This window comes from Apus apus, chromosome 16, assembly GCF_020740795.1.
Source record: "Apus apus isolate bApuApu2 chromosome 16, bApuApu2.pri.cur, whole genome shotgun sequence".
Taxonomy (NCBI): domain Eukaryota; kingdom Metazoa; phylum Chordata; class Aves; order Apodiformes; family Apodidae; genus Apus; species Apus apus.
In genome coordinates, this window is record NC_067297.1 from 11837725 (window position 1) to 11862280 (window position 24556).

The 24556-nt window shown below is 43.9% G+C and overlaps 1 protein-coding gene across 1 annotated transcript; it reads left to right on the forward strand.

Annotated features, from left to right (window-relative positions):
- The first annotated feature begins 5241 nt into the window (after window positions 1–5241).
- Window positions 5242–19982, forward strand: VPS37B (VPS37B subunit of ESCRT-I). Its single transcript, XM_051634196.1, has 4 exons — window positions 5242–5359; window positions 13694–13865; window positions 14497–14579; window positions 15708–19982. Exons 1-4 carry the CDS (start codon window positions 5255–5257, stop codon window positions 16191–16193), a joined length of 846 nt encoding a protein of 281 aa, XP_051490156.1. The 5' UTR covers window positions 5242–5254; the 3' UTR covers window positions 16194–19982.
- The last annotated feature ends 4574 nt before the right edge of the window (window positions 19983–24556 follow it).

Genomic DNA, 24556 nt, shown 5'->3' on the forward strand with positions numbered 1-24556 from the left:
TTCCACTGAGCCTGACATCTCGTGGCTTGAGCAAGTCCTTTTATTGCGCTCTTGGCATGTGACAGGTGGATCTGCCTGCATCCTAAAGCCGTGAGGGTTTTCTTAGGGCCTGGAAGCCTGGTGCGAGCTCCGTACACCGCTGGGGCTCCAGCAGCAATAACCTAGTGCAGACATTTCTGCTGGCCCTAGGACTGTACAGAGAATCCTGCTTTTGAAAGTCATGCCAACTATGGCTTTTTTTCTGCGTGAGAATCAGGGTCAGGGAGGCTCATTAGCCAGCCTAAGCCTGGCAGTGAAGATGAGCTGAACCCGGTGCAGCAGTGGGAATTGCTCCAGTGCTGGAACACAAGCTGCTTCCCAGATCTGCCCCAGCCCTTGGGCCCCACTGCCTGTGGGCAGCCTCTGTGTTTCAGGCTATTCTCCTGGAAACAAGGCCACTGCTCCCTCTGAAACCCTGAACTGTAGCATTTTGTGGCTGTGGGTTTGCCCAGAGTTGATGCTTACATGGGAACATGACCAAAAACTCCTGGGAGCTTCTCGGTTGCAGTGATGCAGATAAAAAGTTTCTTCTCCTCAAAGGGAAGAGTCGTCTTCACAGGGAACTCGTAGGGGGTTGTCTGAAATCTTAACTTGGGGAGCATGGCTTGGAGGTGGTCAGAGCAGAATTGCAAGCAATTAGGCATCTGGAAGCACAGCTGATCACAAATGTTGACTGTATATTCCAGGGCAGGTTGTTTTCTTCACTATTAATAAGCTCTTAACCATTCTGTGTAATAGGTATAACCACAGCTTTATTTGATTTAAACACTGGAGAACCCCATCCAAGATGAAGTTCAAGAGTAGAGCCTATAGTCCCTAGTGATTCCCCAGGGATGTGTATTTACCCTGGATTTGCACAGACAAGGTATGTGGCTGGCTGAGCTGGTAAATGAGAACACTGCTATGGAAAACACACAGCTGTGTTTATTCCAACAACCTGTCTCCGGGGGCACCAACCTCTGCCTCAATAAGCAACTGTGTTTGCTTCAGTGGCTGCACTTTCTAGGCCCTCAGCAGGTCTGGAAATACCAGAAGCAAACAGACAGTGGTTCTAGCTCAGGTGGAGAGATGTGGCTCAGGCTGGGAGGACAAACAGCATCTGCCTTTTCCACTCCAGCTTCACTGTCAGCTTAAGGCAAAGGAAGCAGCTGCAGGTACATAAACCTGCTCCTTTTCTCATGCCTGTGGCTGCATAAAAGGAGATAAAAGATAAGTACTAACAATTAACTCTTGCCCCTCTGTGAGCAGGACCCCTCTTCTCTCTCAAACAGAACCACTGTTTCTCTGCCAGGATGCTAAATGTGCAGGACGTTTTCATGTCTGGAGGAATCTGGATGATGAAACCTGAGCAGAAGTGTGGACTGTGATTAATACATAGATGGAAATGAGAGGGCAAGTAAGCCTGAAAACTTATCTGTCCGTTGAGCAACCAGGCTAATAAGGGTTAATTAATAAACGCCAAAGATTACACTTGCAAATTCAGGCTCTGTGTAACCAACCAGTTTTTCCAGGAAAAGAAAATAAGTTGTTGTGAAGGTGACTTGCAAAATATGTCTACATCTAATAAATATGCATGGGTGCAGTGCTACTGACTGTAAAAGGATATGAGGTGACAGAAGGAAATCCAAGATCAAGTTTAAAAAGAAAAAAAAACACCACCCTAACATCTAATTTAAACTAGGCTGGATGCCAGTTCTCCCCAAGACTGAAGCTTGACTCCTTATTCACCCTGACATGGTTTCCTCTGTAATCTTCCCAATTATTTTTTGTTCCATTTCTCCTCTAATAAGAAATCCTGATTCCTGTACTTTTCCTGCTTATGGTTTTAATGTTCATGAATGCTGTCACCCTTCAAAAGGACTTTAGCAAAGGCAAATAGGAACCAGGGCTGGGTAGCTGATGAATCTCAGCCTGCAGCACTACAATATTTGATAATCCCTGTAGCCTGAAATCCTAGTTTATCTGCAGTCCTTCACATTCTGCCCAAGTGATGTGTTGTCACACAAAACCTTTATCTTAATGGAGCCTGCTGAATGGAAAGGCACCTTCCCACCTGTCCAAGTAGAACATCTAATTATACAAAAGCAGCTGAGCTCTATCTTGTCTCTCAACCTCAGCTGCTTTTTCTGGCCAAACTTAAGAACTCAATCACATGCAGATGCTGATCGAAGTACTCAAAGGCAGACCAGATGCTTAATATAGACATGACTCTCCAACATCATCACCAGAACCCAAATATATCTGCACATGGAGAAGTGTTGGTTTTTTTTTTTAATCTAAGTTGTACTTGAGCACAAGTGAGTTACGTTCATTTGTGCACTTGGTGAGGACTTCATTGTTCTGCACTTTGCAGCTTCTGACTTCAATACCAACCCCCATTGGCTAACTCAACCCATTCCCTGGTGTCTAGAGCAGTGAGCTTTGATCAGCCCCATGCAGCATAACCAACATTAATTACACAAAAGCTATTTAGAAGGCCACTGTAAACCATCTTTTCCAGCTGCATATTAACAATAGTGCCCTTCACCAGACACTCAGCCCGAGCACCTCTACGAGCATTATTCAGTGTGAACTTTTCCTCCCCACCCTCACCTGGGCCTGAGCAGTTATTATTCTTGCTCTGTTTAAGCAAAAGGCACTCAGCTGAGGAAGCTGAGCACTCCACTCAGGATCACATAGAAAGGCAGTGGTAAAACTAGATTTACAACATGAAGCTGAGTCAGACTCTTCTAAACAACACTATTGAGCTATGCTGTGAAGTTAAAATCACTAACATTCTTAGGCAGAGAGGGCTTCTTTTAACCCACCCCCAACTAATTCCTCTTATTTATTTTCACATGTGTATGTGTGTTTGCAGGTGCAAATTTACAACCTGGTTTAGCACAAGGGTGTAACTGTCTTTTTGATGGGCACATGCAAATAAGAGCATATGACATGGTGTTGGCATGGCAACTATCTACAGGTTTTAAGTAAGGAGGTCGGGCTGCAGTGGCTGTGCAAACCCAGGTCTCTGCCAAGGGGTACAGCTGTGCTCCACACTGGGCACCCTGCAGCAGGAGTTCAGCACACAGCACAGCAGCAGGCAGGTGTGGTGAGTGGACACATGCCCTTAGCACTAATCACCCTCTCCCCACCCTAAGCAAGCCCAGCTCAGCTTCCTGCTGCACAAACACGTCCCTCTCATCTCGCTGTGCACGGTGGCTGTTGGAGGCACTACCCAGCCAGAAGGCCAGGGAGCCTTCCTCTAGCAGGGTGAGCTTGGTGGTCTGTGTTAGCTCTGGATAATAAGGACAAAAGGATCTTTTCTTGGGGGAGGGTGAGAGGAATGGGGAGTTGAGTTTAGTTCTAGGACAAAAGAACCAACATAACAGCTGTCACATCTTCATTCACCTCTGCCTGGAAGTACCAGGTCACTTCCTGAATTACAACGTCACTGCATTTTAGCAGCATGACACCAGAGATTGATTCAGTTCACCATATTGATTATTTCTTTTTTTTCCCAGTTAGATCAGAAATGTCAAACACAAAGGAGAGTGACCACATGGCTACAGTGACTCTGCTCCTGGGCTCATGTGCCAGCTCTGGCTCTCTGGTGTGACATGCGTGGAAACAAGGACACCCACACCCATGATACCCTAGCTACAAAAGCAGGCCAGGAAGATGGTGTATGTCTACAGACCCATATGACTCAGGCTATGTTAACACAATTCATTATTTCTAAGCATAATTGTCTTTATCAGCTATCCTAGCATCAGTAGTAATTGGAGAGCTTCTGCTCCAAAGCATTACCACAGCGTGCGTGGTGAAGTGTTGCTGATTTAATAGATATTTATCAGAAGAACAGAATTTAGCTATAATGTTGTCATTGATGCAGAGCTTTTGCTACATTACATTTCAAAAGTATTTAGATTGACCATAAAATACATCATTGATAATTTATTGACCTTCACTCTTGAAGAAGTGCTTAAGACAAAAAGACCTAGCACCAAAGCTTGGCAAGTACCATTTTTAGCTATTTTTAACCTAAACAGGTATTCAGCTTAGGCCTGAAAACAACAATGCAGTCATTCTTTTGAGATTTACTGTAGCCAAGTCCCAGCCTAGTAAGGAAATGCGAGTTCAACAATTCCACTGATTTTTCCTTCCTCATTTACAGCCGTGCAGTTATGAACAAAAGGAGAACACGAGTGCTCACGGTAGTTCCAGGCTGGACCACTGTAAGTGGCTGTGCCTGGCGTTGAGGTGAAGGCTGAGAGCTCAGCTCTCCAGGTCTCGCAGGGCACAGCCTGCTCTCCAGGGCAGCTGGGAACCAAAGCCACAAGGCCCAGCCATCCCAGCGGGGTGTCTGACCTCCTGGCTGCTCCAACAGCCGCCGTCCCTCGCTCCCCGTGCTGCTCCGAGGCCTGCAGCCTCACTGGAGAGGAAACCCGTGCTCTCCAGCTGTCCCAGCGAGGTGCTTGGCCTCTGGGCCATTCCAGCAGCAGCTGTCCCTCAGGACGCTGAGGGGCTCGGGCGGCATCATCTTTGGTACCAAGACAGGCTGGGACAGGAGAAGGCCTGGGGAAGAGAAGGCTCCAGGGAGACCTTCGAGCACCTTCCAGTGCCTGAAGGGGCTCCAGGAAAGCTGGGGAGGGGCTTTTCATCAGAGAAGACAGTGATAGGACAAGGGGTGATGGTTTTAAACTGAAGGAGGGGAGATTTAGGTTAGAAATTCTTCACTGTGAGGGTGGTGAGAGCCTGGCCCAGGCTGCCCAGGGAAGCTGTGGCTGCCCCATCCCTGGCAGTGTTGAAGGGCAGGTTGGATGGGGCTTGGAGCAGCCTGGGCTGGTGGGAGGTGTCCCTGCCCATGCAGGGGGGTTGGAACTAGATGATCTGTAAGGTCCCTTCCAACCCAAACCATTCCACGACCCTACCAGGAGCGAGGCAGGCAAATCCCGCTCTGCCCGGGGCTCTGCAGGCGATGCTGAAGCCCCAGCCCGGCCCCGTCTCCCTGTGACCCCCCGGCGGGCTCCCTTCCCCGCAGACACCCCCAGCCTCCCCCCCCGGGACCCCCCGGTCCCCGCCCCGCCCCGCCCCGCCCGCTGCCGCTCCGCCCCCCCAGCAGGGGGCGCCGAGGGCGGTGCCACCCGGGCCGGGGCGGCTGCCGCGGCGCTTCCGGTCGGCGGCGGCGGCGGCGGCGGCGGGAGCGGGGCCGGGGGGAGCGGGCCGGGCCGGGATGGCGCTGGACGTGCGGCGCCTTGAGGGGCTGAGCCTGCAGGAGCTCAGCGCGCTGCTGGACGACGAGGAGCGGCTGCAGGACATGGCCCGCGAGATGGAGGAGGTGAGGGGCGCCCGCCTAGCCCCGCGCCCGGGCCGCGGCCTCCGCTCGGGCCGCCCCCCCCCCCCCCCCCCCCCCAATCCCCTCGCCTCACCCTCCGTGCTCGGGACTCGCTGTCCCGCCGGCTCCACCACCCGTTGGCGGGGGGTTCATGCCCCCGCGCAGGTGACTCCCTCCCTCCCTCCTCCCGGCCCTGCTTCGCCGTGCAGAGGCTGGGAAATCCGGACCCCCGGCTGCGGGAGCCCCGCCGGCCCCTCGCCCTCCCCCGCGCCCTCTCCCTCCCGGCCTTTGTTTGCCGGCCCTTGGAACGGGCCAAGTCTGTGTCCGGGCACTTCTCCCAGAGGAGGGGGCTGCGGGATCGCCCTGCTGAAAATTCCCGGTTTGTGCTAAATTAGGAGACCCTGGCGGGCCGGAGGTGGGGTCAGCTTTTCCGTTAATGCAGCCCTTGTGTTGTGCCCTGGCCACGAGGAAGGGTTTTGTCAGGCTGAAGTCGGTGCTATTTGTGGTTTCGATCACGGCGCAACTTTTAATTCAAGGCGATGTGAAAGAGATTTCTGTCTGCCTGAGTTGCTGTGCTGGGCGACTGCCTTTCTGCTGCTGCTTTTTGCCTATCTGAAATGTCTTTGTCAGTGTCTCAGGCTCTCAGCCGTGATTTCGGATCTCTGCTTATTAAAGCAAAATAGAAGCCTGTTTTCTTCGTGCTGCTGGATTTGTCTTCTGTTGGGTTTTCTATATGCCCTGTGTGTTAACAGTTCTGATAAGACACTGTTCCAGGCTTATTTGACCATGAATGCTTCTTAAGGACTGTGTAGTCAGCTAACAACAAACAAGATGAAACCCTTTACATGAAGGTTTTAAAAGAGAGACATACTTTTCTGGGTGTTGTATTCATTGATTTGAGTTTTAAAAGCCAAAAAAGCCCCAGAACAAAAAAAGGTAGCAGTGTATTCTTGAGAAAGAAGGAAATTTTATTATGTAAAAGTTAAGTTTATTAAGTAAAATCAATTATCGTTGGTTGCCCCTCCAACTAAGGTTCCTGCCCTTTTGGTACTTCTGAGGAAATTGTTCAGAATTACCTCAAACCAAAAGTGTTGGTGATGGAGAAGTCTCCTGAAGGCTGAGGCTGAGATCAGAAGGTGTTCTAGGGAGTGTTATTGCTGCATCATCCCACAATTTGTATTTTGAACTTGGTGTAAATAGATTGAGAGGGGGGGAGGCATGAGAGCTTTTCGTATGAGCTTGTGTGTTGATAACTTAAGCTGCTGAAGGGTACTGCAGTGATAAGTAACATGCAGAGATCTTAGAGGCACTGTGGTTTACTGGGGGGCAGGAGTGCCCTTCTATATTAAAAACTAAGTATTTAAGGAAAGTCATTGGGTTATGATGGGCTTAACTTTTTAAAGACAGAAATAGGTGCAGCACTGCTGGCTTCAGTGTCACCTCTGACAGGGTCCATCAGCAGAAATCCTGGCTCAGTGGGCTCTTTATTAGTCAATACGCACTTCAGACTGTAGGTCAGAAGTGACTGAGAACCTCATGACCATAGTAGAAAAGATCCTCTCACTGCAGAACTAGACCATATTCTCAGTTTGACCCTCCGGTTCTCCTCATTCCTTGGCAACAGAAAGCTTTTAAATTGTAAAGTTCTCTGGGCCCGAGGGAATATTTTGTGGTGTTTGGAAAGTGTGGCTAGGTTTTAAGGTATTGAAGTTGTGTGGAAATATGGCTGTGCTGCTGTCTGGTAGAAACCTCTTCTGCAGCCTGCAGAGGCTTTCACTGGAGTCTGTTCAACTAGAAGTGCATTTACCCACCTTGGAAGGAATTGACTCTGCTCAAATACTTCTTCCTCATTCTGTTTTTGCCTTTACTAAATTGTTTACTGCTTGAGTTTGTGCTGCTGAGTCCTGCTTTTTCATTGTGGAGAATGTGGCAGGAAAAGGGAAAGAGGGAAATTGTGAATAATAAGGAAGAAGAATGGTGAATCCACTGCTTCTTGTGTAGGTATTCAGCTGTCAGTCTGGATATATCTAGGTCGTAGGGTTATTCCAAAGTCCTTGGATGGGTAGTTTCATTGTGACATGCTAATTAGATTAGGATTCCTGAGTCACTGCTCTGAGCTCACTTGTATTTTCAGTGGCAAACTTGGCTAAAGCTGATTATTCCATAATGGAAAAGACCTTTGCTCTCTCGGTTGCAAGGGAAACCCAGCTCAGAAAACAATGTTATGTTCATAAAGAGGAGGATTTTGGATAAACCACTTGGCTTTCTTGCTAATAGCTAAAAAAAGACCCTTTCCAGCCTTGGAGGGAATGTATTCTTGTGCAGCATTTGATTTGTCATTGCGGAGGGATGTCTGTCTATCTGTCCTTCTGCACACATTCATATTTCTCTGGGGTAACATGCACACACAGTGTCCTTCACTCTGTGTCCCCAGGTATGTGGAAATGTGGCATCAAAGAGCTAAGCTGCTTTATTTCTGTCTGTGAGGTTGTTTTTGAAGCCTCTGGGCTCTTAGTGCTTGAACAACGAACATGTTGTCTGATAGAAAGAGGAAGGAAGCCAATTGTCTGGTACTCCTAGTCTTTTAAAATTGAGGAGGCTTTTTTTCTTGTAATCCTTTGAGGTTAATCTCTATAGTACATCTACAGTATTCATCTTCATGAAATAAAAGTACATTGTTTATAAAAGCCAACCTTGGTGTGATAACTCCAAAGAGCATAGATGAGAGAGTTGGTGACCTGACAGTCATGGTAGCCCAATGAATTTCTTTTGTGAAAATGAGTTGTCTTTTTATCTAGTGGAACATCACTTCAGTAACAGTGCAACATCGTGTTACTGCCTGCTAAGGTTCCACTGCCAAAAATAATTTACTTTTCAAAACCTTAATTATATGAAATGAAGAGAAATGAATTGCTTTCCTCTCATTCCAGGATTTCAGAGTACACCAGCAAGCACAGAAGGGTTTTCATGTGTAGTCCTTTTCTCAAAAGCCATTTAAAAAGACTGGGCAGTGCAGAAAGTCCATGCTCAAACTACGTGAATGCATGCCCAGATTTCTTGGATTCCCACTGCTGTCCTAAAACCACATTGTGCAAGTGGTTATGTTCTTGTTTGCCAAACATGAAATTTAGTTGCAAAGTTAGGAATTAGACTTGGTGACAACTGTGGATTTGTCTCTTCCAGCAAATGAGTAACCTGCCTGTGTGTGATGAGCACAAATTGTATCTCTGGGTGCCTCTTTCCTCTGGAGTTAAGGTTTAGGAATTGCAACTTACCTTTTAACCTTTATTTTGTTATTTTAAAGCTTGTTATTTTAAAGCTTGTAGTAACATAATCAGAAGATCTAAAGTTAGCAAATCTCATTACTTTGGAATACGTATTAATATTTATTACCAAACAGATATTGCTAGAAGGTGTGTTACCATTCACCAGACATAGTGAAAAGTGCTTTTAAATCTTCTTCTGTAAAAGAAGTCTCTCTTCTCCTACTCTGCACCTGTCAGCTCCTGTTTCAGGGGTTAATGTCCATGTACTTCCACAGTGTGACTGCACATTTTATTCCTCATGTACAAGTATGTGTAAGCAAAAGAGAGAATGTGGGTATGACAAAGACTAGAACAAGACTGGAGAAACCTAAAACTACCGTGGACGTAAGCTATGTATAAAGCAATTTAAATGGTGCCACTTTAAAATTCTTTATATTTATAGCTCCTGATGAGGCTTTTTCTTGAAGGCATTGAGAGACTATTTGCTGTGGTGCTTGCCAAAGCAGGCTTGTAATTATAGCAGCACTTGATGGACTTTGTGGGTAGCTGGGATTTTAGTCACTCTACATCTCAGGAGGCATCTGGTCTGCAATTGATCTGCTGGGAACATGTTTTTGGATGAACAGGAATGATGCTTCTCAGGGACATTTTGCACACATAACTCCTGCTGCAGACCATTATTTTGGAGTAAATGATAGACAGTAAGAATGTTGCTGAGATAGTAAGAGCTTCTGGCTTATTTTTTTCCAGCATTTTTCTTCCTTTTTTGAAAGGGGGATGAAAGGAAACTGCAGTTGATGTAAGTTGTAGACTCTCAGTTCCCAAAGCAGTTGCTGCAGCCTGTTCTTCAGAGTGCTTATTAAATAAAGCCTTGAGTAAAATTATTCAAATTATTTCTGTTAAAGAAACTCACTTTTTAAACATCTTACGTTTTGAAGTGCAGCAATAAAGCATGATTTTTGTCTTTGATAACCTCATGGCTTCCTTTTCTTGCAGCCCACACAATTTGGTTCGAGTGGACCAATGAGTGCTGAGCAAATCCTTCTGCCATGAAGATCTTTTTCTAGGCAGCTCAGCATCCTTGCCTTGTTTGTCCTGTTCAGGGTTCATAGTGAGAGCTTAGCAGTTTAAAAAAAAAAAGTTATTTTTAATATTGTCCTTTTTCATTATGTCTTGTGATTCTGGCTGGTATTTCTCAGATCAATGTTTTCTGCCTGTTGGAAGTGCTCATGACCTCAATATTCTTGTTAGCAGTTCTTCTCGAGTCACATGCTGGTTGCTTCTTTCTCTAATAACTTTTTTTCCCTTGCACTTTCAGTAAGCAGGTGAACATCTGGTGCAGGAGCAATTCCCTGCTAACACACATTTTGTCACACAACACATCCTGACACCAAAATAACTTCTGGTGGATTTATTCCTTGCTTCTCTGTTGTCTTGGGCTTGTGGAAAGCTGTGAATAGAGGCTGGAATCACACTTTGATAATCTGAACAGACTGGTCACGCTGTGCTCTGTCTTTGACCCTTGGATGGTTTTGCAACTGGATTTGTTTTAAATTAGTCAATGTTTTTTGGAAATATTTCTGTAGGGCTTTTTAGGCTAACTTCAGTGTTTGCTTTTCTAATTCCTTGAATTAACTTCTAAGTGCAGTGAACAGTTGCAGAAGAGTTTATTACGTGGACCTTAACAGCAGTGCCAGAGATTATTCTGGTTTGTGAAGTGGTGGCTGTATTCAGGTTGCATTGCTTTGGGGTTTCTCTTTGTCGTCAAGTGGAATTTACTCATTCCACAGACTTTAAGCTTTTTAAATGTCTTGAATGTGTCTTCACCAGCTCCTCAAGTATCATTAAACGTCATTCCTAAGTTTTCCTTGTATTTTAGGAACTGGTTCTTCTCATGGTTTTGAGTAAGATTCAATTTATGTTTCTCATCTCTTCAACTGTCCATTTTTTAATGAAATTCAACACAAGCTGCTGGGAGTGAAGACTTCAGTTGAATTGAACATGAAATGTCAGTCATGTTTTTTGTTCACCTTCAGCAGAAAAAATGTGCCCTTCTTAGAAGTGCTATAAAATGGAAAAAAGTTGAGTCATTAAGTCTTGTGTAATTTCAAGCACTGTAACTTGAAGTGCTGTTACAAAGACCTTAACTATTTTCAGTTTTAAACCAAGTATTTAAGACTTCCTCTTAAGTTTCAATCAGGTGCCAAGGACAGGAAAGGGTGTCACTGCATTAGGTGTAGGTAGGTCATAATACTTATTTATTTATTTTTAATTTTACAAGTCAGGTGCATCATGTCATGCTTGTTTATTAATCTTTACACATTGGAATTATTTGAGTGTAAAGTTATTCAGAAAATCATTGTAGAAAGTTAGGCATTTGCTTCCCCCTTCCCCTCCCACGTCCTTTTGGGACATTATGATGCTTGAGGCAGGAGCAATAGTTAAACGTAGTGTTTAAAAACAGCACAAATGCCTCATCTGACTTTAGGAAGCTTTTTCTGTTACTCTGTTTACCTGGAGTGCTTCCTTCTCTCTTACTTATTACATCTGATTTCAACAAGTTTCCTTTTCCTGGGACTTGTGCTTCTGAGAGCTCGATAGGTTTGTGTCTACCGGCTTATTTTCCTCTCTTGAGGCAACGTACACGCTCTTCATCATGAATGAAGATCAAAGTTCACTTATAAAACTAGTCTTCCCAGGCTGTACAACTGCTTGGAAATGAGACTATCAGCCTCATGAGCAGTGAAAATACAGTCACCAGATCAAGCTGAAGTCTCTTGGAGGAAGTAGTTTGCTCATTAAAATGGTGAAAGAGGAGAGATGTCAGGAGCCATGAATCTTTTTGCGCGCAATCTCCCGTGGCTGGCAGTGCAGAAGACAGCCAGTCAACAAAGCCTGTGGTGATGGCAGGTGATTTGGAAAGAAGCTGGATGCCAGTAATTAAGCTGTTAAATCGTGTGTGTTTTAGTTATCTTCATAATTGTTAGAAAAAATGTAAAATAGAGGGGCTGAGGCTTTCTAATAGCAATGGTCTATCAGCATTAGATCATACGAGAAGAAACAAATGGAAGCAACCAGTTTAATTTAAATTATTTTGCATTGGATTCAAAAATGAGAAGAGAGGATTTTCTTTTAACTCTTGGAAAGGATTCAAGATGAACACAAGCACAGGGCTGGAAGCTTGTTTAGGCTTGATGTGAGAATCTTGAGAAGACAAAACAGTATCTCAAGTACAATTCCTCTGATTGTCACAATTTGGAATAGATTTTTATTTTGATTGATGTGAACTTCAGACTCAGCATTATTCCTGAATTGATTTTTTTTGAAGTGGTTTAGCAAGAACAGAGTGTAAGAGAGTAAAACGTCTGTGTTTGAAGAGCACTATCTGGGGCCAAGATTCAAGTATTGAGCCAGTTTTGAATTTAGAAGATTAAAGCAGTTAGTAAATATTTAAAGAGGAAGTAACTGCTTTTGAGGTCACTGTTGCTGCACTTGGAAAACATTTTCACCTGATGCACCAAGCCATGTGCTCAGATTGCCATGGACACCTCAATTCTCCTTCTGTCCTTTTCTGGGGCTTTTAAAAGCCTCATTTGGCTTTTCTCTTTTCCTGAGATGTGGCTCTCCTGTATCCCCCCAGGAGTGTGACAGAAAGCAAACACAGTGCTCCTCTTTATGTTTGCACTGAATTCTCTGCAACTGTCCGTAAATATGACGTGGAATTAGATAGGACCTGTTCCAGCTGAACAGGGGTGATGTGGACTAGAAGGGGCACATTAATGTAGGAGGTCACAAAAAGCGTGCCAAGCATTTTGTTGATTTGGAAGGCAGCTTAATAGAATCAGTCTGTTGTGCCATGGGAAAACTGTCCCACTTGTTGATTCACACTGAAAATCTGAAATCAGATCCCTTGATTATTTTTTTTTTTTTCCCTTTTGATATCTGAATATTTTAATGAATCTAATGTGATAACCAGGGCAGACTTCCCCAACCACTCAGCTTTCCCAAAGCTCAGGAAGACTCTCTTGATAAATTTGTGTGTGTGTGTGTGTGTGTGAGCAAACTCAGAATCTTGCCAAGTCTTGGTTTTGTCAGACTTGTAATTTGGTTTTTAGGAGCAATGTCTTTGGGCTAGGGTATGTTAAGTAGAAGGATTAAACTGAAAAATGAGCTTTTGGCATTAATCCAGGACTGATTTAACATGGTTGGGGAGGAATATTCTGGAGAAGCATGGCAATGATGCAGTCCTAAGTTGTAGCATTTTAATAAGAGAAAGGATGACATTCCTCTGCAGTCTTGCTGCATGTTCCTGCTGGCATTCAAAGGTGTTTTTAAGAGCAACTGTTGCTTTATCTGTCTGTGTTCATCCTGGGGGAATGGTAAGGGTGGTGCCTGAGGTGGGACTGAAGAAACATCTACTTTGCATCCTCAGAGGAGGTGGGGGTTCCTAGTCCTTGCCCACAACACAAACTCTTTTATCATGTCCGTCTAGGAGAAGAAAACTGTTTAAAGAGCTCTCTGCTGCATGTGGGGAAAAAATGTGCAGGGGAGTGACTTGGGGTCAGTACTAATTCTTGCTCAGAGTCGATTCATTCAGAGGTGCTCACAGCTGGGAGGAGATGTCCTTGTTCTCAGGGCAGTTCCTCCAAAGGTCCTTCTCTCATTAGCTTCAACAGTCCAGTGTCATTTCAGATGTTTTCAACATGCTGCTTGCAGCACAGACCTTTTTCCTTCTAGATGGTACACCAGTAAAACAGTGTACTAGTAGAGCAGTAAAAATAGTTTGTGAGAAAAGATTTTGCTTAGCAGAAGAAGGAGATCATGGGAAAAGACCACAATAGCTGAAGCTGACCATGCCCACCAAAACAGGAGACATTCCCACTGTTCATAGAAAGTCCGTAGGTACTGTTATGAATTGCAGGTCCAATACCATAGTTCTGATTTTTACAGAGAGCTTTTGTTGTTATTTAGAAGTTCTGAAATTCTCATTTTGCCTAAATAACCGTGAGTCTTGCTTAGTATTTTCCCTGTCATTTCACACTTTTTTTTTTTTTTCTTCTTCTTTTCAAAGGCCCAAAATGTTCAGCACAGCAAGGACATGACTCTTGCCAGCAACCGCAGTCTGGCAGAAGGCAACCTTTTGTACCAGCCAAAGTTGGAGTCTTTGAAATCCAATTTGACTGAGAAATATCAGGAGCTGCAAGTTCTTTTTGAAGCCTACCAGATAAAGAAAACCAAACTAGGTAACGTGTCCTGCTGATGTTTGTGATTTGCTGTTTTCTGAGTGAATGTGAATCTGTTGCACATTTTTTCTTTGGTTTCTAGCATATCATTTTTAGCTGTGTAAATTAGGGTACAAAATGAAATGTCATGCTTGTGTAGTTCTGAAACAGGTTGTGCTTATAATGATTTATTAAGCATCTGTTACACCTAGTAACAGATACTGTCGATGCTCTCTAATACTGTGTGGATACCTATCTACTGTTCTGTAAGTGATCAAATTCATTTACCTTGCTAAAAAGCAAAACAGAATTTGAATTTTCATTGATTAGTCATCAATCAAACAATATTGCATTTCACTTTCTCAGATAATACTGAATTATGAAGTATCGTGTCTGATACTGCACTTACTGAAGTCCTTTGTCTTTCAATATTATAAGTATCATGGTAATTAAATTTTGGCTTTTAGCACCAACAATATCCCTAAGCTACTTAATGTATTTTCTGACTGTAGATCACCCTGTCTAGAACAATGGACTGTGCTAGTTGTACAGAAGTGCTTTAAAACTGTTTCTGCTTTCTGAGGCTGTAGAGCTTCAGGGAGATGTCACTCAGAGCCTGTTGCCATTTACTGCTCTTGTTGTGCCCTTGCAGACAGACAATCCAGTAATGCTTCCCTGGAGACACTGCTGGCACTGCTGCAGACAGAGGGGGCTAAGATTGAGGAGGACACAGAGGTAATGACCATACCCTTCAACTCTGCCACTCACACCCAGCACCAAAGGCTTTCAGTGCACGTAGCTGCAGTGCTGAACGTGTAATAGGCTTAAGGGATGTGGAGAATATGGTCTGGTCTGTGCTCTGAACTTCAATGGACAGTCACTTGGTTTCAGTGACAATTCTTTTATCTGAGTAACTTTTTACTCTTTAACATCTTTGAAGTTTAAGAGAGAAGATGCTCCTTTTCAGAAAAGAAAGCCAAACCCTCTTAGTTCCTTGGTGTTGCCTTCAAACTCACAGTGTATAAATGTGGAATTATTTTTTTTTATGGTGTTTGCCTGGTGTATGGTTAATCCACTACAAATGTCAATTAGTAACCTAATGAAAAATTCTGCCTGCACTTTTTTTCTCTGGCATTTCCGTTGAAATATTCCATTAGGATTTGAATGTATCTGTCTAGGTGCCCTCAGTCAATGAGACAAGAGCTTCAAGGGTGATCTGTTTCCAGATTAATGGAAATGTTTGGTTTTGTTCCTTGTTTTGCCTCAGGACATTTTCTAGACTACATAACAAGTTAGCACCAGGGGAAAAACCTGCTTATTGGCTCTGAGTTGTGATCACAAAAAGATATTCCCAGGACAGTTTGAATTCTGTGATTATATGCATGGTCAGCTCTCTTTATTAAACATCATTTACCCAAAGCCAGAAGTAAGTGTGAGTATTAAACCTGGCTTAGTAATAATCTGCCTCTCTGTACTGAGGCTTGCAGAGTTCTGAGTGTTTCTGTTGGCATTGCAAGCAGCACTGAGCTGTAATTCAGCTCAGCTGCCAGTCTGGAAAGCTGCTGAACTTGATTTGTTCCCATCTCTGATGAGCAGCAGAATTTTCAGAGCTAGATTTCTTACTTTCAGATGTTCTTACTTCTGTTGCTTCAGTATAAATTTAAGCAAAAGAGATACCTACCTCCCAGGGCTTCTGTGAGTAATGACTAATTTAAAATTGTGCTCAGAATTCCTGGTATGCCAGCCCTCCTCCGTATGCAAGCTGGAAAATCACAGGCAAAGTTAGGCTATTTTTAGGACACAAGCCATTGAGATTCACTTGCAGTTTGCTGTTTTCTAAAGAGATTGTTCCGTTTTTGACAGAATATGGCAGAAAAATTTCTTGATGGTGAAATACCTCTGGATGCCTTCATCGACGAATACCAGAGCAAGCGGAAACTGGCTCACCTGCGGCGGGTGAAAATCGAGAAGCTCCAGGAAATGGTGCTGAAGGGACAGAGACTTCCACAGGCCCAGCCCAGGGCACCTGAGCCAACACCAGCACCTCAAGATTCCTTCCCTTCGGATGCAAACGCTCCTCCTTCAATCCTGCCCCGACGGATACCACCCCCTCCACCTGCAGCCCCAGCAGGACGCTTCCCTACTCCCTTTACTGCAGCCATGAGTTCAGGACCAGCTCTTTCTTATCTAGGTGCTCCATACCCTCCTCTTCCTCCTCGGCCAGGAGCTCAGTCTGCCAGTCAGATTCCACAGCCAGGATACCCATCTCAGTTTGTACCACAGTGTCCTCCACCTCTCCCCCAAAGACCACCTCGCCTTCCACCACATCCTGGCTTTATCCTCCAGTGAATACTCTGGTGCGCCTGACTTCGTATTGGTGCTCATCTTCCCTTTCCCTCCCCATCAGAGACGTCGTGTAGGCAGTGGGAAGCCTCTGGGTTTTGCACAAGGGAGTATGAAATCCAAGCTGTGGCACAGAGGTTTGCAATTACATTTGGTAAACGTGATTCTTTTTGTTTTCAAGTATCAGTGACAGCAAGGTTGGTCTGGGAAGGTGGTAGGGTCTGATTTTTTGCAAACCCATCAAACTGTGGGACAGCGTAGAGTGGATCTCCTGATGTTACCGATCAAATCCCACTCGGAATTCTTTAGCAAATCAGCATCCTCTTCTGCCCTGGTGGGTTCCCATCACATCTGTGTGTGGCAAACTGGGAGCTGTTTGTCTCTAAAGAATTCTCAGGCAGTGCCAGTGTTCGGATAGTCACAGCCAGATCTGAACATTGGGCATAGGGCTGCAGTGGGTCCCACCAGCACCCTTTGCTGCGTGCCCAGGCAGGGTCAGTCCTGGCCAGTGCTCAACGTTGCCAGAGCTCACTGGGCTGAAACTCTTCTCAGAAAATGTCCTGTGGTTTTTCCAACAGTTACAAGAGTTTGATTTCTACATTTCAGTTGTTTCCTTAAACTTTTCATAGTAGAAGCACACACTGCTCCCACTCCTAAATAGATTGATATACTGAAAGTCCTGGTCTCTTGAAATTAAACTGACTTGTAGGGCCAGTTTAGAATTTTATAGAAATGTTACTAGGCATTTCTATTTCCTTGTCTATTAAGACTCTTTCATACAGTTGTTTTTTTTAAATTTTCCACACCTTGGATACAGCAGTGATTTTTTTACACAGGTGCTTAGCTTTTGATATCATGTGATTCCAGCAATCTAAGCAGGGTCTTTTCTTAATCAAATACTGGGTTTTCATGTGATTGCCCACTTGAAACTCCACGATTTCATCTGAACCCTCAAACTCAGTCTCTTGCTTGGCAGAGCTGTTTTTAACTTTCCCATTTCCTTTAGTTTTGCAGGTTTTGGCATGTGTTTCTCTCTGGAATTTGTAGGTGATGTCCCCCTGCAAGCAGGCGAAACAGAAAAGCTTCTTGAGCTCCATGGTGGCTGTTTGCGTCTTGCATAATCCATTCTTGACTTGCTTGTGCCACTGGAGGGGGAGCTCAAATTTCATTCTCAATGTGACTCTTGAAGCCTAAGGTGCAGACACATGCTGGCATTTTAATCTGGCATTAGGGGAGGCAAATCTTAATACTCATTGCTTGCACAGAATGTGTCCATAAATTCGTTGCCGGTTTCTCACATCCACCACTTCCGATTAATTCATGGTAGTTTTAAGAAACTCACAGTCCAGAATCTGCCATAGCCCCTGGATTATTTTAAAACATTTTCATATCATTGTCCTGGAGTGCACTACATTGTTGGGAAATCTACAAACAGCTTCAGTCAGAATATCTTTTTCTTTACGTAAGGCCCTTGACTATCCCTTAATCATTTCCTCTGGAGTGTGGCAGTTGCTAGCAAGTACTAATCTGAAATTAAACTCATAACAGGAAGCTCTCTATTCTAAAAATGTGGTTATTTGGCATGTTTTGCCTTCTGAAGACAAAGGGCAGAAGGCTGGTCAGTGTTACTGGCATCTGAACCAATTCCCCAGTGCAAGTCTGGAAAGTTTCTATAGAGGGAGGATTTTGTGAAGCAACGTGCATTGGATTTGTTTGCAAAGTGTGTTGGTTTTTTTTCTGTAATCTAGTGATGGTACAGGATGTGTTTGTTTTATTTTTAAAATAGTGTGATATCTTTCCTTGGTATTATTTTCTCACTGAAGCTTCATATAAGCATGGTTAATTATGACTCGTTTCAAAGTAATTTTGCTGTGCTGTTAGTGCTGATGTTTGGATGGCAACTGTTGTATCTGGATGCTAAACATAAGTCTGCTGTAGGAATGATTTGTGTCCTAGAAGGAATTAAAGTGGGTGTAGGCTACCAGGGTGGTGACTTGAGTACAGAAGTTCCTCCTTTGAGCCTGCTACACAAAAACTCTACAACACTCTCAAATTAGTTTTGCTAACATTTGATAAAAACAACCAGGTATATTTTACACTTACCAAGTGCCAACTCTTTTCCCCGAGGGCTGAAAATCCTCAGAAGTGATGGAGGTGATGGGTAAGTGTGTTGTGAATTTGCACTGCATTTTGTGTATCTAACTTTATTGGTATTGGTAGCCTCAAAATATTTTTACTACTTGTTAAATTTTCTGTCTTTTGGTAACTTTTGTGATACCATGACCTTTCAGGGATCTTTTATCTAAAACCAGACTCTTGTGCAAACTACATACAGACAAAGCTAATGCAATGTTTCTGTCTGGAAGCAAAACAATGCATTATTGCATATGCATGTGGCTGATGTGCCTTAGGATCACTACTGGTGATTGTAATACTAGGATATTAGCATTCTTACCATTTGAATGGCCATTGCTTGACTCTAATTTAAGGGCTCTTCAAGAGCACTTTTACAAAAAGCTCACCCTAATATTTCAGAAAAAAAAAAAAAAAGGCTGTCTGCTGTTTGTAAGATTATATTTGCCTTCACTGATGGGTAAGTTTGAACATAGATAATGTAACTAATGTGATGTTTCAGTTAGAGCAGTCTCCTAACTGAAATCCAGCTGCTCATGAAAAGCATTTTGCCATTAATTGTGTGTGTGTGCACACAAACTGTAAATATTTACTTGACTGCTGGTGATGTTTAAAGGAGAAAGAGGACTGTGGAAAGCTGTTTCAAATCCTGTCAGAAAGAAATGTTACAAAACACTAACCTGAACGAGTTGGGCCAGAGTTGTGTTGGTGCTTTTGACCTGTTGCCCTTTGATAGCTTCTTCTGTTCTTTTATAGCTAATAAATAAATTCTGCTCTGGCTAGGATGTTTAGAATCATACTAATTTGCACTGTTTATAAGATAGTGAGATTAAAATGCCATAGGCAAGCTGAGACTTGAGAGGGGGTGACTCAGTATGCTTGCCACTATATATATATATCTATATTATTATGTTGTCTGAGGGTTTGTAATGTCTGCTGCAAAGAGCATCTACTTCCCAAAAGCAATTGGAGTGGAGGAAAATCTTTTCAAAAGGATGTGTAACATGGCTTTAGAGCGTTGGCAGCATTGAAAGTGCTCTCTTGGGAGGACATGGCTTTGACCAGTCGTGTGTGCAGTTTTGTAAGTGGTGACTGACTCCATCGCAGGCGGTTGGTTGGTTGAGGATCAGCACTGACTGGCTCCAACTCAAGGATGAGTTTCACTGCACTTCAGTGCTGTCTTCTAGAGGAAGCAGAATTGGTTCCAGCACAGCTGCTCCACACAGGTCACCTTTGTACCAGTGACCCTGGAGGGACTATACAGGATAAAAGCTTTTTAGTGACTCCAGAAGGCAGAGCCTTGGGCGCAGCCTGGTCATGGGTAACGGTTACGCTTGGTGCCCCAACTTCTGCAACCTCAACCTCGACCTCTTCTGGGACTTCTCTGCCCTCTCAAACTGGAATAATGACTTAGCTACAGCGCTCAAATCAACAATTCCTTTAGCCTGAGTATAGAGCTACCTGGCAACCATGGAGCTCAGAGGAGGTGGAGTCGTCCTGCACCTGATCGGTTCCTCTGTGTAATCCTGGACAGTCTAAGAAAGGGACAGTTTGATGTGCCTAGCCAGTTGTGAAACGTACAGTGGATTTGTTTGCATAATAAGTCTTTCTGTAATCTACTGTGGTCTGATTTTAAATAAAATAGCATATCTCTTGGTGTTATGTTGCTATTGTGGCTTCATTTCATCATGGTGGAATTACGTTAATGTTTTTCAACACTGATGGTGTTTTTTTCAAACAGGGAAAAATTTGCATTTCAGCCAAGATAAGTTAGGAGAAATGAGTCAACCAGAGTTATTCAGGAATATGAGTCAGAGGGCAGAAAAGACCTGATGTGATTTTTTTTTGTGGTGATCTGTTGCTTTTTTAGCAATGCGGAATAGAAATCTTCCTGCAGAGTAGCTGGTAATACATGGAAGAAGATCCCTTTTGAAATTGTTTCTTGCTAGGTTCCCTTTGTGGTGGCTACAGACATTCTGTAACCTGCTGCTGCTGCAGAAATAGGAAACTGTAGCTGAGGAAAACTGGCTGTGCTGACTCAGAGCAGGTGGGCGAGGGAAGGAGATGGTGTTATGTAAAAGCTGCAGCTCTTCAACTTGGCTCTGCTTAGGATTTGCTGCTTGAAGAAGGTGTGCAGGAAACTTCAAGGAGTGACTTCCAAAACTGGGGGTTTGGGGTTCTCCTGGCACTTCCCCATGGCTCACGTGCACCAGGAGCTCATCTTGGAGTGGGATTGTTCCCTGTGCCAAGGAGAGCTAACCCAGTATGGTCAGACCTTGCCAGGTGGGGGACTCGCATGTCAGGTGTGTAATGGAGAGTAACATTTGGAGGCTCTGGAGGCTGTGCAAGCCCACACAGATCCTTCACTAGCACTTGTTCCTGTAATAAGAGTTCTCTCCTGGTTGTATATTAATAATAAACCCTGACACAAGTCTCTTACAGGTATGTCTGTTCACCTCTCTGAGACTTTGTCACTAGAAACAAGACACGTGTTGCTTTGAGTTCTTTTGTGGATTGTCTCAACTGATGTTTTAGAGAAGTTTCACTGAGCCTGGTGCCCCAGCTGGCACTTTGTTCCTGAAGCAGCCTGGCCATGGCCAGCCCTCAGCTTCTGGAGCCAGATCTCCATTTTTCTCCCTGCCTGCAGGATCAATTGCAGACTGCTGAGGCTGGAAGATGTGTTAGTGCACACCTGGAACCCTGGATTCTCCTGTAAGCTAAGGGCTACCTTTTAGGACTACTTACTACCTCCAACCTGCACTCTTGTAGATGATGAGTAGGAATTATTTTTTTTTCCTTAAAGCTGAGAACATTTCCACTCACCCCATCAGCTGATTCCACACCTTGCTATGTGCTCTTAAAGTTGCACATCATTCTTCTTAGGGTGGGCTAATTTCTGAGTCTTGAGAGAAGCTGCCTGCACTGCAGCAGGGATGGGAGGTGACCGAGTGGCTGCAATTCTTGGTGCTGGATGGAGATCACCTGGTTGAGGAGGAAATGCTGCATGTGAAGAAATGAGGAAATGGGACAAAGTCCTTTGGGCTGGTGTGTGTCTGTGTTGTCTCACACTACCAGCAGTGGTAGGTGGTTAGTAAGGGGAATCACATCTTTGTGTTCTCCTCTTTTGGTTTAAACTTGCACACCTATGAGGCATATGTTAAATAATTGCATTAACTGATATTTCTGTGTTTCCCAAGTAATTTTTCTGATGGGGCTATTCAGGAAATACTGTGACTGAGAATAGTACTGCCCAAGTGCAGGTAACTTGGGCTTTAGTCACCACTTCCAGCAGGTTTGACATGGAAAGGAAGTAAAATACCTTGCAATTGCTGATACGCTGCTCGTGGCTTTAATTCAGGGCTCTCAAAAAGGTAATTTTACAGAAGTTTGGGCTTGGTTTTTTTACTTGGCCTTCCTAGAGCACGTAACCAGTGCTTCCTACTTCTGTGCTTTATTTCAGTGGGCTTTTTTAGCCCCCAAAGATGTAAGAGACACTTGTGTTTTGTAAACTTTGCTCTCTTTAGCAATGCTGCTCCTGAACTTCAGCTGCTCTGTGTGTTTTTGTGTTCAAACTAATTTGTGGTTACTGGAGGTTTGGCTGCTGAGGGAGCCAAAGGGTGGGGAAAGGAGGGCTTTGATAGCACACTGTTTAAAAGCTGCTTCAGGAAAATATAAATTGTACTGTCCTAACCTCGGTGCAAGGGAGCAGAATGTCATCTTTCGTAACTTTTGCTTGCTTATTTTCCATTGCTTTGGTTAGAGGTGCCGAGTAAAACTTGTTCTCAGTAGCACATCAAGTTAAACATCCTCCACAGAAACAATAAAGCTATTGAAAGCCATTAGCCAACTGGATCCTGGACAGCAGGAAATCTTGATGGAATCTCAAAAGAAACCTTTGCATATACAGTTTGCAGTTGTGATTTATTTATTCATTTCCTTTTAATCTCCTACATAGAGCAAATACTTTCCGAAAAGTATAGGAGTGGACAAAATCTTACCTGGACAGTAAGCTAAATGTTGGTATAAAAATTACTTTAGCATGTAGCCTATACTTTAAGTGGCCAGTTGGAGATTGTTTTGGGTTTTTTTTACGCCTTTTTATGTGCTGGTCTGGGTGGTTGTACCTGCAGGCTCTCTAAGTATCATAGTGAACCAGCAGTGATGTTGAATTAGCATCATTCTTAGAGCCATGTTTTACTTTAATTCTCTAAGCTTCAAGTATAGCTGTGGCTGGCTTTATGAGGGGTGAGCTTTAAAAGCTGGCACTCCTGATTAATCAGTATTTCCATGATGAAATGCAAGGGTGCGAGTGGTTAGGATGAGGTCGGTCTCCCAGCAAACACATCTTTATCACCCTCTATAAATAGATTGTGAGTATCTGCAGCAGGCACTTCCTTATACCAACAGAAAAAGTCTCTGAAAGAAACGAAACTAGAAAGTAGGGAGCTGGCCACGGTGGCTGCTGGATGTGGACAGACATTGTCACTCCATGTGGCAGCAGTGCCCAGGGGACAGGGCTGGGTCAGCCTCTCCCAGCACTGCTGTAGGTAAGAGGTTCTCCACAGCTCCATGGGACGGTGGGGAAGGATGTAACTCTTTGGGCTTGCAGGATTAGACCAGCTGCTCACCGTGCTCAGTAACACCAATGTTAATATCAAAGCTTTTACTCTGGAACACAGCTGGGAAATGAGATGTGCCCTTCCCTGCCCTGCCAGGTTGCTGTTCTGTGATGTGCACTCTCAGAACTCCTCACGTCATTAGAGTGCCACAGAACTGAGTTAACGACAATAAAATCCCTTATAAATGTGTGTTCTTGAGCTACAGCAACTTACAGTTCTAGTTAACTGCTTGGTAGCCTGTTGCTAATCATAGGAACAGAAAGTGATGTGTTGTTTTTTTTATTGTGGCTTGTATGAAAAGTTATTGTAAGGGGTTTTGGGGTGGGGGCTGTGGTCACAAGGAATTAGATGAAAAAGTTGATTCTAGACTTTTGCAAAAGGACACTCACAAATCTCTTACATACAAAGGCTTTGTGTTCCCCCTGTCATGAGCAGCCTGGCCAAGCTCCAACTCCTCTGGCTTAGTTCCCCTGGTGTATCCAGGTTGCTCCAAGAGGTGTGGGCACCCTGGTCCCCTCAGCTACTCCCAGTGAGTAATAATAAAACAAAAATCCATCTTTCTTGCAGGCATGTGCTAAAGGTTCTGAAGAGCAGCTGCAAGGCTGCACCCACACTGCTGGGCCCAGGTTGCTTTCTGGTGGTTAAGCTCCTTAAAAGCAGTAAAGCTGCTGGTCACCCCAGTGAGAGCCCGGGCCAGGATGTGCTGCAGGAACCCATCAGCTGCCCATGGTGGGGCCTGCCTTGGTGCTCCAGCCATAAAGAGAGCAGAAATACAGACCTAGACACACACAAATGTGTGTGTGCATATCTTTCATATATATATATATATATATATATAAAAATAAAAATATAAAAAATTATATATATATAAACTACATACTGACAGAGGGAGAGGGAGAGTGAGAGGGAGGGGGAGGGAGAGAGAGAGAGAGACAGACAGACAGACAGACAGACAGACTACAGGGGCACCCACAGAGCCAGAGACACACATAAAGTTTGGGGTTTGTTGTGTTTTTTTCAAATGCACACATAAAGATAGACATGATGCTCTAGATCTCTATAGAGATATAGATACGTGTATCTACACATTTGTCACTAGCTACAGGTGGCTAGAGCTACCTAGGTGTGGCTACATGAACATGCAGCTATAGGTACCCCAATTGGGGGTGGGGGGCATTTGAGATATACACACACACACACACACACACTCTCTCTCTCTCTCTCTCTCTCTCTCTCTCTATATATATATATATATATATATAGAGTTTGCATATAGACACGCTAACAATGTGTATATTTCTATATATTTTGTATATATGTATATATGTATGTATATAAATATATATAAAATCACAGCATCACAGAAGGGAAGGGACCCTAAAGATCATCTAGTTCCAACCCTCCCACACCGCATGGGGCAGGGACACCTCCCACAAGACTAAATTGCTCAAACTCCCCACGCAACCTGGCCTTGAACACTTCCAGGGACTAGGTATCCATGTATATATGTATCTCGATATAGCTATGTTATAGATAATAAGTATTTTTTACAAAAGATATTTTTATATATGAAATATATATTTTATATATACACATATATTTAAAAATAAACAAACA

Excerpts from the sequence above, each read along its gene's own strand:
- VPS37B (XM_051634196.1), top strand. The coding sequence starts at position 5,255 with ATGGCGCTGGACGTGCGGCGCCTTGAGGGGCTGAGCCTGCAGGAGCTC. Across the intron at positions 5,360-13,693 it reads TGGCCCGCGAGATGGAGGAG|GCCCAAAATGTTCAGCACAG; the intron begins GTGAGGGGCGCC and ends TTCTTTTCAAAG. Across the intron at positions 14,580-15,707 it reads AGATTGAGGAGGACACAGAG|AATATGGCAGAAAAATTTCT; the intron begins GTAATGACCATA and ends CGTTTTTGACAG.